The sequence below is a fragment of the Suncus etruscus genome, chromosome 11 (genome assembly GCF_024139225.1).
Source record: "Suncus etruscus isolate mSunEtr1 chromosome 11, mSunEtr1.pri.cur, whole genome shotgun sequence".
Taxonomy (NCBI): domain Eukaryota; kingdom Metazoa; phylum Chordata; class Mammalia; order Eulipotyphla; family Soricidae; genus Suncus; species Suncus etruscus.
In genome coordinates, this window is record NC_064858.1 from 16,087,019 (window position 1) to 16,104,272 (window position 17,254).

A 17,254-nucleotide genomic window follows, 5' to 3' on the forward strand; every position below is an offset into this window, starting at 1 on the left:
GACTGATACTGTTTGCCCGTCGGTTGACAAGAATCTGGTTGGATCCAGGACACCCAAAAGGCAAGATGTAAGTGCGGTGCTGCGGATCCTCAGAAGGAAGATTGAATGTCTAGGTTGCTGGAAGTGAAGTTGGCAGGCAAATGGCTTCAGCAGGCCTCAGAAAGAAAGACAAACAAACACACAAACACACACAAAAAGACTTGAGAAAGAAAAAAAAAAGACTGAAAAGAAAACATTCTTGAAAAGTCACAAATGCACGGGAGGTGACGGGGTCGGATCCCGCCCGCCAGTCAGCCAGTCAGCCAGCCAGTCAGTCAGCCATCCAGTCAATGTCAGCCAGCCAAAGTCAGTCAGCCAGCGTCAGCCAGCCAGTCCTCCCAACAGCCGGCTCGGGGCCGCGAACACCCGCCTCCGGCCCACCCTCCCTCCCTCCAGCCGGGAACAACCGGTAGCGGCCGTTTCCCCCGCGCCGCCCCCCGCCCGGGCGGCTTTGTGTGCTGCACATTGCAGAGGAGCCCTAAGCCGGGCGGGCGGGCGGGCGGGCGAGCCGAGCCTATTGTTCCCCGCGAGGAGCTGCCTGGGCGGTGTGTGTGTGTGTGTGTGTGTGTGTGTGTGTGTGTGCGTCTGCCTGTGCGTGTGTGCGTGTGCGTGTGTGGAGGAGAAGCCGGCCAGCCAGGCGCGGCGGCAGTGCCGGGCCCGGCCCTCGGGGGTCGCTGTGTGGCCGAGCAACGCAGCCGGGCGGGCCGCCAGTCAGCCACCAGCCAGCCAGCCAGCCAGGCCGGGCGGGCCACAGAGGCCGCGAGGGGGATCGGGCGGGCGGGCGGGCGCGCGGCGAGAGCGGCTCGGCAGCCGGCGCGCCCGGCGACACCCGGGGCCAGGCCGCCGGCTGTCAGCGCGCTGCTTAACCGCACCAGCAGCGCGCCTCCAGCCAGCCAGGCAGCCAGCGCGGCCCTCGTCGCGTCTCCACGGCACATTTCGATTCCGGGGCCCGCACGCACAGCCAGACACAGCCGTTCCTCCTTCCCTGTTCCTCACACTGCAAAGCCCCACTAGGCCTCGCGAGCCGATCGCCCTCTCCATCCCCTTTCCCTGAACAACAGCCACACCATGTTGAAGCGCGGCCCCGGGCCGAGCCCGGCGGCCTGCCGGAGGGAAGCGGGCGGAGAAGGGGTGTGAGCGAGCGAGCGAGCGAGGGCGGGCGGGCGCCTCTGGGCGGCGCGCGGCCCGGCCCGGCGCGGCGCCCATTCAAGGCCCTGCGTGGGGTTTTCGCTCCGCGCTCGGGTCGTCGCCCGCTCCGATCGTGCCCCGAGCCCTGTGGTGCTGCTGTGTGTGCGTGTAGGCCCGCGTCTCGCCGCCCGTCCTGGCCTCCTCCGGCGGCTCCCTCCTTCCCCTCCTCCTCCGCCTCTGCCCCCTCCCTCCCGCCCGCCCGCCCTGCGCCGCCGCCGCCGCCGCCGCCGCCGCCACCGCCGGCCCATGACTGCTGAGCCCCGCCGCCGCCGCCGCCGCCGCCTCCGCCGGCCGAGGAATGGGCTCCGGGCTGTGGTGGTAGGGAGCGCAGGGAGCGGGGGGCGCTTTTGAAGAACACACACTCACACACTCGCACACACACACACACACACACACGCACGCACACCCATCTGGGTCTTCGGAGACGGCCCTCCGCGAGGAGGAGCAGGAGGGAAACATAAGCTCCGATCATGGCAAACTCGACGGGGAAGGCGCCTCCGGACGAGCGGAGAAAGGGACTGGCTTTCCTGGACGAGCTGCGGCAGTTCCACCACAGCCGAGGGTGAGCCGGGAAGGAACGCACACGGCACAACACACACACCGCACCGCACCGCACCGCACCGCACCACACCACACGACCCGGGGCTCAGCAGCAGCAGCAGCAGCAGCAGCAGCAGCAGCAGCAAGAGCAAGAGCAAAAGCAAAGCAGCCGAGCAGCCAAGCACTGGGCTCAATCAAGCACATTGGGGTGGGGGGGTGTGCTGGGGTTCGCCTCCAAAAGCCCGACCCAACTAAAAGGAGCCTTTTTCGGCTTTCTTTTTTTTGTATTTATTTTTTTCCTTCTCCCCCCCCCCCCAGGTCGCCTTTTAAAAAAATCCCCGCGGTGGGTGGCCGAGAGCTGGATCTCCACAGTCTCTACACCAGAGTGACTACTTTAGGCGGCTTCGCGAAGGTGAGTTGAGCTCAGAGCAGAGCGAGTGGGAAGTTTGATTTTTTTATATTTTTGGATTTCCCTCTCGCCGAAAAAAAGTCTCTGCTCTGATCCCCCCACACGCTGGTAGAGGGGTGTCCTGGGAGGGATCCCTGCCTCACACCCTACACACATATACAAACACACACACACACACACACACCCCTGGCTTGCTCTGGGAGCTTGCAAAAGCAAGCTTGCTGGCAATAGAGGCGGACGGGGCTGTGTGTGTGTTTTTTTTATTTATTTTCTTGGCCTGCTGAACGAGGCCCCGATGCAAGCTCTTGCTTTTTTCGGGGGACCCTCCTCCTCCTCCTCCTCCCCCAAGGGGTCGAAGAGGTGCGGGGACACCCGGCCTTTGGAAGCAGAGTCCCCCCCAGTTTGTGCCCCGCTGCTGGCCCGCCTGCTGGAGCTCTCTGGCTGGCTCGGCGAGTCAGCGGCGGCCGCGCTGCACAGGCGGAGACACAGACACACAAGACTCAGAAGCAGTTTTCGTGCAACTCAAAATTAGCGCGGGCAGGTTTTTCACATCGATAATCGGCTGCGGAAATGAGCCCGGCCGCTTTCGGGGTGCCAGCCGGGGGCCTCGGCGGCCCGGGGCTTAACAAAAGAAAGCGGGACCTGGTCTCCAAATAGCCATCTTAGGCTTCAAGGCTAGGCAGAAGCTGCTAGGCCTCAAAGAAGGGCCTATGGAGATGGGAGAGATCTAGGGGAGAGAGGGTTTCCCCCAAAACGAACCCGGCTACCACCACCGGTACCCCCTACTCTAAGACCCGCGGGCGTCGCTGTCCGGAATAGTATTGATCCTTTTGAACTTTTTGCCTTTTTTTTTTTTTTTTTTTTTTGAGAAGTGGAAACGGACCGCGTTGAGATTTAAAAGGGGGCGACAGAGGGACTTGGCAATTGGGTATTGTCCGGGCTCCAAAAACAAAACAAACCCCTCACCAACACCACCCTGCCTCCTCCCCACTCCACCCCCACGCCCCCCTCCCCAAATAAAACACACATGCTATTAAATACCCCACCCCTGGGTGAAAATTTAGGTGGTGGCTACTCCTGGCTTCAGAACTCTTTAGGGTTGAGCCCCTAGCACCCCAGTTTATCTACCCATCTCTGTAAAATGGGTATTTTTATATCCTGCTGAGGGTTGGGTTTTCTTGGCTGGTGCACTTGGAGATCTCTGTGGCTGTTTTTTTGGTTTTATTTTTATTTATTTTTTAAACAGGTTTCAGAGAAGAATCAGTGGGGAGAAATTGTAGAAGAGTTCAACTTTCCCAGAAGTTGTTCTAACGCTGCCTTTGCTTTAAAACAGTATTACTTGCGGTGAGTAGAAGTGATTTTTTATTTTTTTTTTACAATTATTTGGAAATAATGGACTAAGGAGATTTGTTTTAAGTTGCCCCTCACCCAAAACCATTGGATGTGATACCAGTTTTTTGAAATCTTCATTTCCCTCTGAGAAACATGAAATATCAAAGCGCGATTGTAGAGACCTGAAACTTTCTCACCTATATTTGTTTACATTGGCCCCTTACGTCCTCATTACAGGCGAGACTCCGTCCCAAATTGGTCAACATTCTTTCGTGACATTGTTATTGATTGCTTGATATCACTGATGGGCAGAAAGGTGATGCCTAGCAAAAGAGTTAAGATGGCTCAGGAAACTTTGTATCCCTCGGGGACTTTTTTATTGTTTTTGGAAACTCCTTTGCCTTTTTTCAATTCTGACTTAGAGCAGTCTCACGTGGAAGGGATTCTGCATAGTCTTTCAGTGAAATAGTTTTACCTAGTAATTGATTGGAAGCATGGGTGACCATGATGTTGTTTTTAGAATATATATAAAACACATATATATACATACACATATGCCTCTATATTAAAAACATGAAGACAATTATTCTGTTTAACAAATGTTGGAATACTATGACATTGAATATTATGATTTGGCTTTTCTTTCATTCTCTGACAAAGTGAATTTTTGTTTGATATGTCATACCATTCATATCTTGATTTAGCTTTGGTATATTTCTACTAGGAATATTTTCATATTGTAGCTCACTTTCAGGGCATCTTTTATTGGCAGTGTTTACTTATCCATAGTGGAGCTTTAGTTGGTTGTTGTTATTTAAAACTAGAATAGTGCTCTTCACTTTTATTGCTTCTTAAATAATGGTATGGAATAGCCTTTTTGTAGGAAGTATAATTTCTATGTAACTTAAGGTTGACGTTTCTCATTGCTCTACCCACATGTGGCTAGTTTTGTTCAGCATTCTGAAATAGGAAATGCAAGAATTGCACTTTCTACTGTAGGTGTACATTAGGTTGGCTATCTTAGATTGACTTCAGGATTGAAACCAAAATGTCTCAAAACTTTGTGGTTTAGTTATTGAATAACACGAGTCTAGAAAATATTAAATATGATTGTTTATTTTGTTTTGATCATGTATGTTAGTGAATTTTCAAAAAAAAAAAAAGAACCAAAAGAGTAAAATTGAACCGCAAAGAGTAGCTTTTTTAATGTGATGGGAAGTTGAGAATTTTATATTTATGAAGCAATTCACTTGTTACATATATAAAATTGATAGAAATATTGTTAAAACATTTTCTGATTTTCTGCTAATCAATTTGGCAATCTCAATCTCACACTGTTTAAATTACACATTTTAAAGTTATTCCTGATAATGTACAAATTGTAGTTTAATAGCCAATATTAACATGTTGATATAGGATTCATGAGATATATGTTCTTAGGAATTAAATTCATACTAACAGGGTTTTTTAATTTTTTTTAGCACAATCAAATCCAATTTTCAAGAAAAGTTGGGATAAATTCTGTTTATTGAGTTGTGATTTCTGCCTTGGGATTATCCTTTGATTATACTTCAACTAATGTTTTCAACTATAGTTTCAAGGTTATTTGCAACTATATTTACTTAGTTTTTAGATCAGTTTGAGTTTTATGCTCTTTTATTAGAAGCTACTTTAGGACTATGTCCTTAGTTAAACTTGTTTTTCCTCTATATGTCATTCTTTAGTGTTTTTTTTTTTTTTTTTAAAGGGTTGTAGCTAGGCTACTAGGAAAAAAGTTGAGGCATTTGTTTTGGAAAGTAAAACCACGTGAAGATTTGCATGCTTTGTAAAGAAATACAAAAGAAATACTGGTCAAAAATTGGATATTCGCAACTTTGAAAAGAAAATTATTTTCATGGGGGTGTACTATTGCATGGAGGACATGTTTTATGCTGGGGTATACACCTGAAAAATCTTAACTGGCAGACTAAATGCCATGCCTTTCATAGTAATTCTGTTACTTAAGCATGAGAGTGCCTCTTCCTAGTAAAAAATAATGAAATGACTTTCTAACTTTTGAACACCATGGTTTCTGATGAGAAGATAATGTGTTTTATGAATCACAGATGGAATTATTCTTAAAAAATTGTTTTCTCATTTGCTATCACTCATATATTAATTTTTATTTATATGTTTAATATTTGCTGACATAATTTAAGAGTTCAGTGGATAACTCTTTACCTAGTGCTTTGTGATATACGTTAATAGGACAGACAATTAAAAGAAAAAAACTAGTATGCAGACCATGTATTAATAGTCAATCACTTTGTTTTGATGCAGACATAGACAATCATTGAATGTAGAGACTTTCTGTGTTCTTCAAAAATAAATTAGCTTTATTATATCAAATAATACTCAACTGAAACATTTCACAAAGTTTGAAATTGGAAGTATAATTGGTAACTTTTTTTATCATTGACATTTAAACTTGCAAATCTTTAGCGCCTACTGCTGATTCTTGGCATGTACAGCTCAATATATTTTACAAAAAGTGTGTTATAGTATCTATAAGTATGAAAGGATATGTTATTATTCCCTCTATTTTGTAAGTGGAAGAAATTGAGTCCAAAAATAATTTAAGTGGGTTTTAGGACACTTATTAATTGAACAAAGAAATCGTGTTGGTGGCATGTTAAGTGATATTTAATCAATCTATTCTATGTTCAAATGGTCACAAATTACTTTAAGAAATTTAAATATATTTGAAAATTGCATAAAGTTAAATTTATGCCAGTTTAAATTTATCCAGTGGGATTTATATCTACTCTATGAACTTATATTTTTGTTCTATTCTGGTACTAAGATTAGGGGACAGTTTGTTACTCATTAAAAAATTGAAAGCCTTTTTATGAAGAGTCAGGTACATATTTCAAAACTTAGTTGTAAAGACTTCTGATTTAGCCAGTAGAATAGCGATGCACAAGGTTAGTGTGATGATTCTGTTAAAGGATTTGAGTGGGGGAAGGAATTGCAGTGTTTTAAATGTATACAGAATTGTATTAATTTTTTTACAATATTTACCTTGAATCCATTGTTGAGTTGCATTCGCCAGAGTAAATTTTCCATTGCATTTTACCATTTTTCTTTTTTGTTTTACTGATAGGTAAGTCCTTCCTTAAACTATACATCTGTAGAGATCCTATATATTTTAGTAACATCAAGTCTACTCATATATTTTGTTGTTAGTGCCTACCATGTAGATAGATCACTTTATTTCAAAAGATAGAGAAAGCCTTCTGTGAATTATCTGTGGTTGAGTTGAAAGAAAATTTCAAAATTGTTAAGTAAATAAAGTAACAAATTGAGTTTGTGAATTACTAAACAGACTGATAAGAAAAATTGCTTCATTAACTCAAGGAGGGAGGGAAGGTAAAAGCAGTATGGTGACTGAAGAACTGTGTCCAAATTATTCATATATACAATATATTTAAAATCTAATTTTATAAGCTCTATTCTTATATTTTGAACAACTCTGGTTTTGATGACTTCTGAAAAAAAAACATGCAGACTTGTTGCTGATAGGAAGAGAAGAAAGTAAAAAAAGTGATCCAAGCTTAGCTCGAGTAGTGTCTTGTCTTAGATTCTTTTGTTTTCTGTTTTGGCATCATATCTGCAGGTGCACCGGGGCTACTCTTGGCTCTGTGTTTGGGAGTTGCTCCTGCTTTCTAGGTTCAGGGTGTTGAACCCAGGCCTACTGCATACAAAACTTGTGCTTAACCTTTTGAGCTATTTCTCAGGATATCATTGTATTTTGTAGTTTTAAGTTTACCTCCCAATAGAATCCATCATTTCAAAGTAGTTGACTAAAGATACAAATTCCACTGAGTATACAGACTAAGAATTTAACTCTAATACTAAAAGTGTTTGCATACTTTATTGCATGTGTATTTCTTTGCTTAACTATTTTTCTAATTAGGAATACTCACATAATTTGACCTCTACTCTGTTTTGGATTGAGTATTTTCATAGTTGATTGTAATGTGAATTCTTCTATAAAACTTTGATAAATATCTGTACCACGAGTCTTTTGCATGCCCAAATAAGGACATTGGAAGTTGAAAAAGGATGGGAGGTTTTTTTTTTAATTCATTGACAATTATGTGGATTAGTGAGTAAAGGATATTGAGTAAAGTATTTGATGTTTAAGTGAAGTCTGAAGAGTTTTTGTTATTTGGTGAAGGCTGCTTGGTTGACAACTTCCAGCATTGTGTATACTGTACTGAAGTTTACTGGTAAAATGGAGTTTGCTGAATTGGGAATTTGAGGACATTGGGCAGGGGAGGTGTGAGGACAGATTTCGTCTTTCTTTTTGATATGTCTCCACAACCACAGTCTTTGGTATTTAGGATTAGATTAAACATTTCCAATTTGTGTCCTATGAAACACAAAATCCCCAAATATTTCCTGGAAAAATAGGCCAAAAGAATTTGAGTAGTAAAGCTAATAAATTTGAATTTAGTTTATTGCAATAATTTTTAGCGATTTTGTTACTAAGCTTTGTGGATCTCTAGGTAAATTTGGGAACTGTTACTTACCTGTATTCCCCCACTCTTACCTCAGGAGTATGTTGTGAAACTCCATGTCTGAAGACTTGTGGAGCTCACTGAGGATAGATACTCTGATCTAAAAGAAATGGTTAAGGGGTGACAGGACTGTTTTTCAAGCAGTATAGCACTTGTTGCTTTCCCAATAACACATATTTCTTTCCCAATAACACACACACACACACACACACACACACACACACACACACACACACACACACACACACACAGAAAGTTTAAGGGGAAAAAAAGAAATGAGAGATAATTATATGCCTACTTAAGTCAAGATAAATAAATACAGATTTACTATGGATATAGATTCAAGTAATTATTTAGAACCTGTTTGTAAATTTTGATCATAGCTGTGTAACATCATATTGTTGACTTGCTAAATAGTGTTTAAATAGGGAGATATTTTGTGTTGTCTTAGTCAGGAGAAGAAAGGTAAAGAAATATTGCCATCCAAATAGAAGAACTTGTAAGGTATGCTTTGGCTTTTGTTGGTTCAGAAAGGGGAAAGATGTCCTTGTAGGTGGAAGAGAGTATGTTTCTCTACATGTGACATAAAAAAGGTGTTTTTTTTTTTTTTTTTTTTGGTTTTTGGGTCTCACCCGGCAGTGCTCAGGGGTTACTCCTGGCTCCATGCTCAGAAATTGCTCCTGGCAAGCACGGGGGACCATATGGGACGCCTGGATTCGAACCGATGACCTTTTGCATGAAAGGCAAATGCCTTACCTCCATGCTATCTCTCCGGCCCATACAAAAGGTTTTTAAGACTAAGGCAATGGTTCGTATATTGGCGGGATATTATTTTACATTAAAATAATTTGTAATTTAGTTTTTTAACTTCTGATTTTTTATTGTTGTTTTGAGGCCACACTTGTAGGCACTTGGGTTACTCCTGGCTCTGCACTCACAAGTCCCTCCTGACAAGCTCAGAGGACCATATGGGGTGCTGGGAATCGAACCCGGGTTGGCCGTGTGCAAGGCAAACACCTACCCACTGTGTTCTCACTCTGGCCCCTTACCTTATGATTTTTTTTTATACTAGTAGCCCCAGCGGTCCCTCCTCCCCCAGAGGCAAGTAAAAGCACTTTACATTGTTGCTTATCATTTTAACTAGAAGTTTCCTTAGCAGGATATTTTTTTAATTGAAAAATACTATTTTTTCACTTTGTCTAAATAGGTATCAAGTATTGTAGCAGCATCGTTCATTATTACATTGTTTGGTACTGTCATAGTTACTTTTGTGGACATAATGATGATAGGCCTGTAAAATTTTATGCAGATATTACACAACTTACAATGGGGGTTACATTGTAAATTGAAAATATCATTAAGTCAAAAATGTTGACAGGGATCTGGGCTTGCTGTTCCTGCCAGCATCACAAGAGTGTATTGTGTACCCTAGCTTTTTACTGAATGCTCAATGCTTTTAATCATTATAAAGTTGTAAAGCCATAGTTGAACCATTGTAAGGTTCATAAAGCTGTAAATCTGTAAGTGAAATCATCAGGGTGCATCTATATTTGCCAGTTCTGTCTTTAAAAACTGAAAGGTCATGTCATGAAATTTGGATATTTAGGGAAAGCAGTTTAGAAATAGATATTGGTCTTAGTACTATATTTGCTGGAAGTAAGATTGGCTATTTTAGGGATTGGAGATATAGTCCGGGTAAGACACTTGCCTTCTGTGAGACCAATCCCAGTTTGATTCCCTGCACCCCACATATGCTCCTGAATATTCCCAAAGGTGCTCCTTGAGTACAGACCCAGAGGTAAATCCTGAACATGGGGTGTGTCCCAAAATTCAAAATTTAAAAAAGAAAGAAAAGTAAAAGGAGATATTAGGCTTAAAGATTATGTCTTCAAATTTTTTTTTCTTTTGTGGTTTTTGGGTCACACCTGGCAGTGCTCAGGAGTTTTTTTCTGGCTCCAGGCTCAGAAATTGCTCCTGGCAGGCACGGGGGACCATATGGGACGCCAGGATTCGAACCGATGACCTCCTGCATGAAAGGCAAACGCCTTACCTCCATGCTATCTCTCCGGCCCCATGTCTTCAAAATTTTAGGCTTGAAATCTTACTAAGATTTTTGAAGAGCAACAACATTAGCAACTGAATGAAAAACTAAGGTTAGTTAGAAGTAGTAGAGCGAAGGAAATAGGCAGGTTGATTCGGTTTATTTAGAATACATAAAAACTTCTTTATGCTTATCCTTTATTTTACCTATGAAATAAAACCAAGAAATGGTTTACTCTCACATAACACTTGATAAAATTCAGTTTACCTGTTATACTGAAGTTTCTTTTACTTTTTTTCGCCACACCTGTCTGTGCTCAGGTAATTTTACTTTTGGCTCTGTACTCTGGGATCCCTCTTGATTCAAGGTGCTTGTGTGCCATATGTGGCACCATATATGGTACCAAGGGATTAAACCTGGGTCTTTTGTGGATAAGTCTTACCTGCTATCTCATCTCTCTGTCTGGCCCCCTGCGTTTATTAAGTTTTTCAAAGAATTGTGTTACTAAAAGAAATTGTGTTTCAAAATTGAAATTTCACTTGCACTTGGATAAGTTTTGCATATTCATTATGTTATGAAGTACAAGTTAATCTAAATTTCTATAAAATAAATTCCCTTTTACTTAGTAAACTGCAATAACTGACTGGAACAGAAATAATCACTTGGTAATATTTAGGAGTAATATCACATCTTACATGGTTGTTCGCAAATAATAGATTCATAGTTACAATAATATTGAAGTCAGTGCTTGCAAAGCCTCCCTCTAACTTAACTACAAAAGAATTTTGTTGTGGGAAGAATTTGTTGTTAAGCTACTTTAACTCATTAGTCTCTCAGCATTTCTCTTTCCCTTTTTCATTTTGCCATTGACTTGTTGAAGTCATGGGATTGTTTGTTGCGTAGAATACCTCAGATACTATATATCTAAGGGTTGCTGATATTCAAATTCAGTATTTAAAACATTTAGGTGGTACTGTGCCTTATTTTTTTATTTTTCAAATTATGAGGAATATGTTGTGGAGTAATATATCCCATTTTAGTGATACTAAGATTGATTAGTGGTTTTAGGTATTAATAGTTTGAAGTGGTGCCCAGATGTTTCATAGCATCCTGAAGTTTGGGAACAGCTGATCTAAGTATTGTAATAAAACCAATTTAGTAGCTGAGATAACTGGTTTAGCTTGACATCACGTGTTGGCCAGAGCTACATCCACAAAAAACCCTCTAGGTGACATCTGGTCTTAGAGCACCTGCTCAAGCTGCACCTGTCATCTACTAGCAGAGCCCCAACACATCCTGTACTTTGTCTCTGGATTCTAGGGAAGATAAAAGGGTTTCACCTCAGTTATGAGGAAAAAAATGGGGTGGTGGTGGTGATGGTAAATGAACAAATAATTTGAACTTTTTCTGATTGTGTTTATATACTTTGGATTTTTAAAGAAGTTAAATGGGTTCTTTTAAAGACTATACTCTCAAGTGGGATAACCATTTGTATTGGATTTGCTGGATGTTTTTCTCTTTGAGAATTTGGCTGGTCTATTTCAGTTTTACTTAGGGGAAGTTCATAAATACCTATAAAAATAACAATGCTAAAATTAGCTTATTTTGTGTGATTCCATGTATCTTTATATCTCAGATTATAATGACATTTTTATTTTGATATTTCTAATTTTAGAAGTATTTGCTAATATTTAATCATCATACCACTTAAACTTTTTATTTTAAGGGAATAAAGGGCCACCACACCTAACGTTATCAGGAGACTAGATATTACTTGCTGCAGACCTTGCTCCTGTGTGGACTGGTGATAATAAGTGGTAGTGCTTGGGGACCACCAAAACTATTTCCAAGTTTATTTTAGCTGTCATTTGATGACAGAAATTAAACTGAGGGGGTGCGGAGAGGTGGTGCTAGAGGTGAGGCGTCGATCTGCCTTGCAAGCACTAGTGTAGGAGGGACTGTGGTTTGATCCCCCCGATGTTCCATATGGTCCCCCAAGCCAGAAGCGATTTCTGAGCACATAGCCAGGAGTAAACCCTGAGCGTCGTCAAACCCTGAGTTTTTTTGTGTGTGTTCCCCCCCCCCAAAAAAAGGGGAAAGAAACTCGAGGATTTAGTTATGTGATAGTGCTTTGACATTGAGATGCTTATCTGACACCTTTTGTTCTGGAGCATATGGGACAGACACTATTAGTTTTGTTTGTTTTTGGTTTGGTTTTTGTGATGCTCAGAGGACATACCTGGCTCTGCACTCAGAATTTCTGTCAGTGTTTAGGGGAACATATGGGGTAGCAGGAATTGAACCCTGGTCAGCCCCTTGCAAGGCAGTTGCCCAACTTACTGTACAATTCCTCTGGTTCCAATATTTTTTTTAAGTCTGCAGGTTGCCTTTTAATCTTAAATGTCAGTTATAATTGCCAAGTGTAAAATATAATTTATGTATTAGATATGCTTTCCCCCTTCTCTGCATACCTCCTTTATTTACATTTTACAAAGCATGATCTTATAAATAGTCTTCCATTATACACAGTTAAGTATCTTCAAGTGTACTACACAATTCTAGGTATGTTTACCTTTCTATTGTTAAATAGGTTATTTTGGTACCCTATATTGGGGCTGAACTAAACAGTTAATTTTCATGAAGGAGGATTTGAATTAAATAGTTTAAGAATATTGTTTGGAAATAAAATACTGTTAAAAATTACGGCAAGTGTTATGATACTTGTCACTCCAACTTACCATTATACTTGGTAAATTCTTGTAGTGTTCCATAGTTTGTTGCTAAGTGCACAAATATATTGTTTATTATGTAATTATAACATAAGCATCTTTGATGATGAATTGTTTTCAGATGAAATTTTATTTTTCCCTCTGGTGGCTTATTGATCACTTTAAAATAAATTAAGTGGTAATTTAATCAGATATGAGTTCAGTAGGATCATTCTATTAACGTAGAAGAGACCAATATATTAAGGCTTCTATTGCAGAAAATACTTAACCTAGACTTGGCTGAATTTAAATTTGACAGTAATAATGTCCAGTTTCATCACTTTATGGGGGGGAGGGGCTCAAGGGTTACTCCTAGCTATGTGCTCAGAAATTGCTCTTGTCTTTGGACACCATATGGGACGCCTGGGGAGCGAACCGCAGTCCATCCTAGGTTAGCAAGTGCAAGGCAGATGCCCTACCGCTTGCGCCACCGCTCGGTCCCGAGTTTTGTCACATTTTTAAAAAATGTTTTGTAGGCATTAGTAAATTTTCAGTATACTTGAGCTAAGATAAGATCACCTAGTATTTCATAAACAGTAGATAGTACTTGAAACTGGACCTCTAAGTACACTTGTGAGTAATGTGTCTAGTAGTTTGGTATGATCTTTTTTGGTTTATAACATTACTTTTGAGTAATCTTTTCAGGTCATTTCACCTTGCAATGTACTAATCCTGTCCAGCAGTAAAATATCTTAAAGTGAAATGGTGAAATCTTACTGATTTGTTCCTATGTCTCTGTTCTCTTTTTTTATTAACATTTTGTTACTTGTTTACATTGTATATGTGAACTTTTGTTTTTACATTATTTATATCAGCCATTTGTTGTTATATTGCCATGTTAGCTTTATATTTTTCTCCTAACTTGTGATACTGTATTGTTATTATTACTATTTAGCCATTTAATGGCATATACTTATTACTAAATATAGTTGTATATTGCTCAGAATAAAACATGCTTTTAGTAACAATAGTATAGTTCTTAAGCTCAGAAAATTTAATGTGGGAATTATCTAACATACAAATCTTATTCAAATTTTACCATTCCATATTTCAGATTTGTATTTTATTTAGCTATTATATGTCTAGATCGTCAGCATTTTTGATACTGCCAGATAAGCATTGCATTCCACTAGACTATAAATATTTAGTTGTATTTTATTTCAGGATTATTAAGTTAGTTATTTTGACAAGAGGTGTGTGATGTTACTGTTATTGTTGGTTGAACTGTGGTTAAGGTGGTATCCTGATTTCTGCTTTGTAAGATTACCATTTTCTGTTCTTAATAGTTAACCTGATTGGTTATGTGGGATATATGTTAAATTTACATATCTTTCTTACCAGTAAATTTTTATCCTATAATTTTGACATTCTTTAATAATTCTGACCTCGATTCATTATTTTGATAGATGCCTGGTGCTTGTTTTCATTATCATTCCTTTTAAATTTCTAACTGGAAACATTTTCATATTTAGCCATAAGTTTTTATTTTATACAGCACATTTATATATATATATATATATATATATATATATATTTATGGACCATACCCAATGGTGCTTAGGAATTACTCCTGGCTCTGTGCTCAGAAATTATTTCTGGCAGGCTTGGGAGACCATCTGGGATGCTAGGGATCAAACCTGGGTAGGCTGCATGTAAGGCAAATGTTCTCCCCACCTTACTATTGATCTCCCATCACCAATATTGAGAATCATAGTTACCAGCATTACTGTATTTATTCATCTTGTCAGCTCTGTTTGTACAGAGAGAATATTTTCAGACTACCCATATCCCTACAAACAGCAAACCTACTAAGCTGTCTTTTTTGGTATTTAGACTGAAGCTATATCACTGAAAATGTTGTTAGAAATTGAATAGCAAGAGATATTTACTGTGATTTATGGTAAAATCATTTTTTCTATTTGTATTTACATTTTTCATTCTTGTTCCTTTAAATTATTTATGAATATGTAAAATATTTAATAAGATTAAAAAATTGGAGATAAATACTTGGAGATTGTCTTATTCCTGCTCATACTTTATATCCAAATAATCAATTTTCTTAGTTTTAAATTACCTTTTCTATGTTTCTTTTTGTAAAAATAAGGAAAATGTGTATTTTCTTTTCCTCTAATTAAAACGGGGACTGCACTGTTTATTTTGTATTTCATCCCTCTTTTAATTTAATAGGGGTCAGAGAGATAATACAGTGAGTAGGGTACTTGCATTGTACATGACAGACTGACCTAGGTTTGGTTCCTGGCATCTCAGTTTGGTTTCCTTGAGCCATGCCTGGGATAATCCTGTGATCCCTAGCCGAGCCAGGAATAAACTCTGAGCATCACTGGAAGAGGTCTCCCCTGTAAAAAAAACAACAAAAAGACAAAACAAAAAGCAAACAACACAACAACTTAATAGTTCATGAATATCACTAAATAAATGAATCATGTTCTATTTTATATTTTGTGTTGCATTGTGTTTCACTGTGTGCATATTTTATAATTTGATCAATTAGCCATTTCATAATGGCATTCAGGCAGTTTTCAGTGTATTACTTATTTTAATTCTTGTTGAATCCACGTTTAAGTGCTCTGGGACCTGTGGAAACTCCTGAAAGTGCTCAAGTGGGGTGTTTGGGGGCCATCAGGGACTAGGAATGAAGTTGCATGACTTTGTCCAGGGAAGGTCTAGAACAAATAAGTCATGTGTTCTTCCACTTGATTCATATCCTTGCTCTCCAGTGTTTCATAATAGCAAAAAGGCTTTACAAGTAATGTTATACAAATCTAGGAACTTTATATAAATTCAGCTTCATATTTTTTAAGATTTTCAGAGTAAGCTATTAAAAAGGGGCTTGTACTAATCAGAATAAATGCACATATAATTCTGTTAAATATCGTCAAATTTCCTTTGGATTTTGTAGTCACTAACCATATAAAATGGCCTTTACTGTATTGTTTAGCTTTCTACAATTTATTAATTTGTGGAATTAAATGGAATGGGGGTAAAAAATGATATTTTAATTATTGAGTCTTTGCATATCGTTAAAACATTTGGTAATGCTATTCCCATATTACTCCTCTTCTTTTTTCAAGTATTTATGTGTATTCTTTTATGTTTATTTATCCCAGATGAACTTAGTTTACTTTAGATCCAGAAGAATTTTTAAGTGATATTTATGAATTACAGTAGAAGTGCTGTTTATGAACTGATAAAGAATAATGAGAATCTCTCTCTCTCTTTTTTTTTTTTTTTTGTTTTTGGGCCACACCAGTGGTGCTAATGGGTTACTCCTGTTTCTGTGCTCAGAAAATACTCCTGGCAGGTTTGGGGACCACATGGGATGCTGGGGATCAAATCCTGGTCAGTCATGTGCAAGACAAATGCCCTACCCCCAAATAAGATACTTTTTACTCCTATCTTTTTGTTTCAAGAATTGTAGGGTTTGGGATTGGAAGAATAGTACAAGAAGTAAATACTTTCATGATGTGCAGTTGACCCAAGTTTGAAAACCTGGCACCCCATATGGTTTCCCTGAAGCACCACTAGGGTTCACTCTGGAGCACAAAGCCAGGAAGCTCCTGAGCATGTGTGCCTCTGCTCTGCCTTCCCCCTGAAAGCCCCCCAAAAGAGACTTTATTTTTTAACTGTATGCTTGGATATACATTTTATTTTCTGTTGTAGTTGTGTGGTTTTCTTTTCAAATGTGTCTTTTTTTTTTTTTGATTTTTTGGTTTTTTGGGCCACACCTGTTTGATGCTCAGGGGTTACTCTCCTGGGTAAGCGCTCAGAAATTGCCCCTGGCTTGGGGGGACCATTTGGGACGCCGGAGGATCTAACCGCGGTCCTTCCTTGGCTAGCGCTTGCAAGGCAGACTCCTTACCTCTAGCACCACCTCTCTGGCCCCCAAATGTGTCTTTTTAATTGGTTTGTCTTTGTTTTGAGATCACACTCAGGGATTGCTCTTGGCTATGAACTCTGGGATCACTTTTGGCTGTTCTTGGAGCCAGGGGAACCATAAGTCTTGGGAATCAAAGGTTTACTGCATGTAAGAAGCACTTTACCCATAGTACTATCTCTCTGGCTTTCTATTGTATCTTATAATTGTTTCTTATTTATATGGAAGTTATTATTTTTTTTGGTACATTTACAGCAGCGTTGTTGAATTTTGTTTTTATTTTTGTTTTTTTGTCCACACTTGGTGACACTCGGGTTACTCCTGGCTATGCACTGAGAAATCACTCCTGGCTTGGGAGAACCTTATGGGACACGTAGGGTGGGGGGGGGTGTCGAAATTCGGTCCGTCCTAGGTTAGCTGCATGCAAGGCAAATGCCTTACTGCTTGCGCCACCGCTTGGCGCCATGTTTTTGGTATTTG

At 40.0% G+C, this 17,254-nt stretch overlaps 1 protein-coding gene and 1 pseudogene across 1 annotated transcript in view; one reads left to right on the forward strand and one right to left on the reverse strand.

Moving 5' to 3' along the window:
- The first annotated feature begins 1,697 nt into the window (after window positions 1–1,697).
- ARID2 (AT-rich interaction domain 2) overlaps window positions 1,698–17,254 on the forward strand; it is a 136,395-nt gene continuing 120,838 nt past the window's right edge. The window contains exons 1-3 of the mRNA XM_049783759.1: window positions 1,698–1,789; window positions 2,086–2,179; window positions 3,423–3,520. Coding sequence (XP_049639716.1) covers window positions 1,698–1,789; window positions 2,086–2,179; window positions 3,423–3,520 — 284 coding nt within the window. The remainder of the gene's footprint in view (window positions 1,790–2,085; window positions 2,180–3,422; window positions 3,521–17,254) is intronic.
- The window catches only part of LOC126022871 (laforin-like), a 71,303-nt pseudogene continuing 57,788 nt past the window's right edge, over window positions 3,740–17,254 (reverse strand).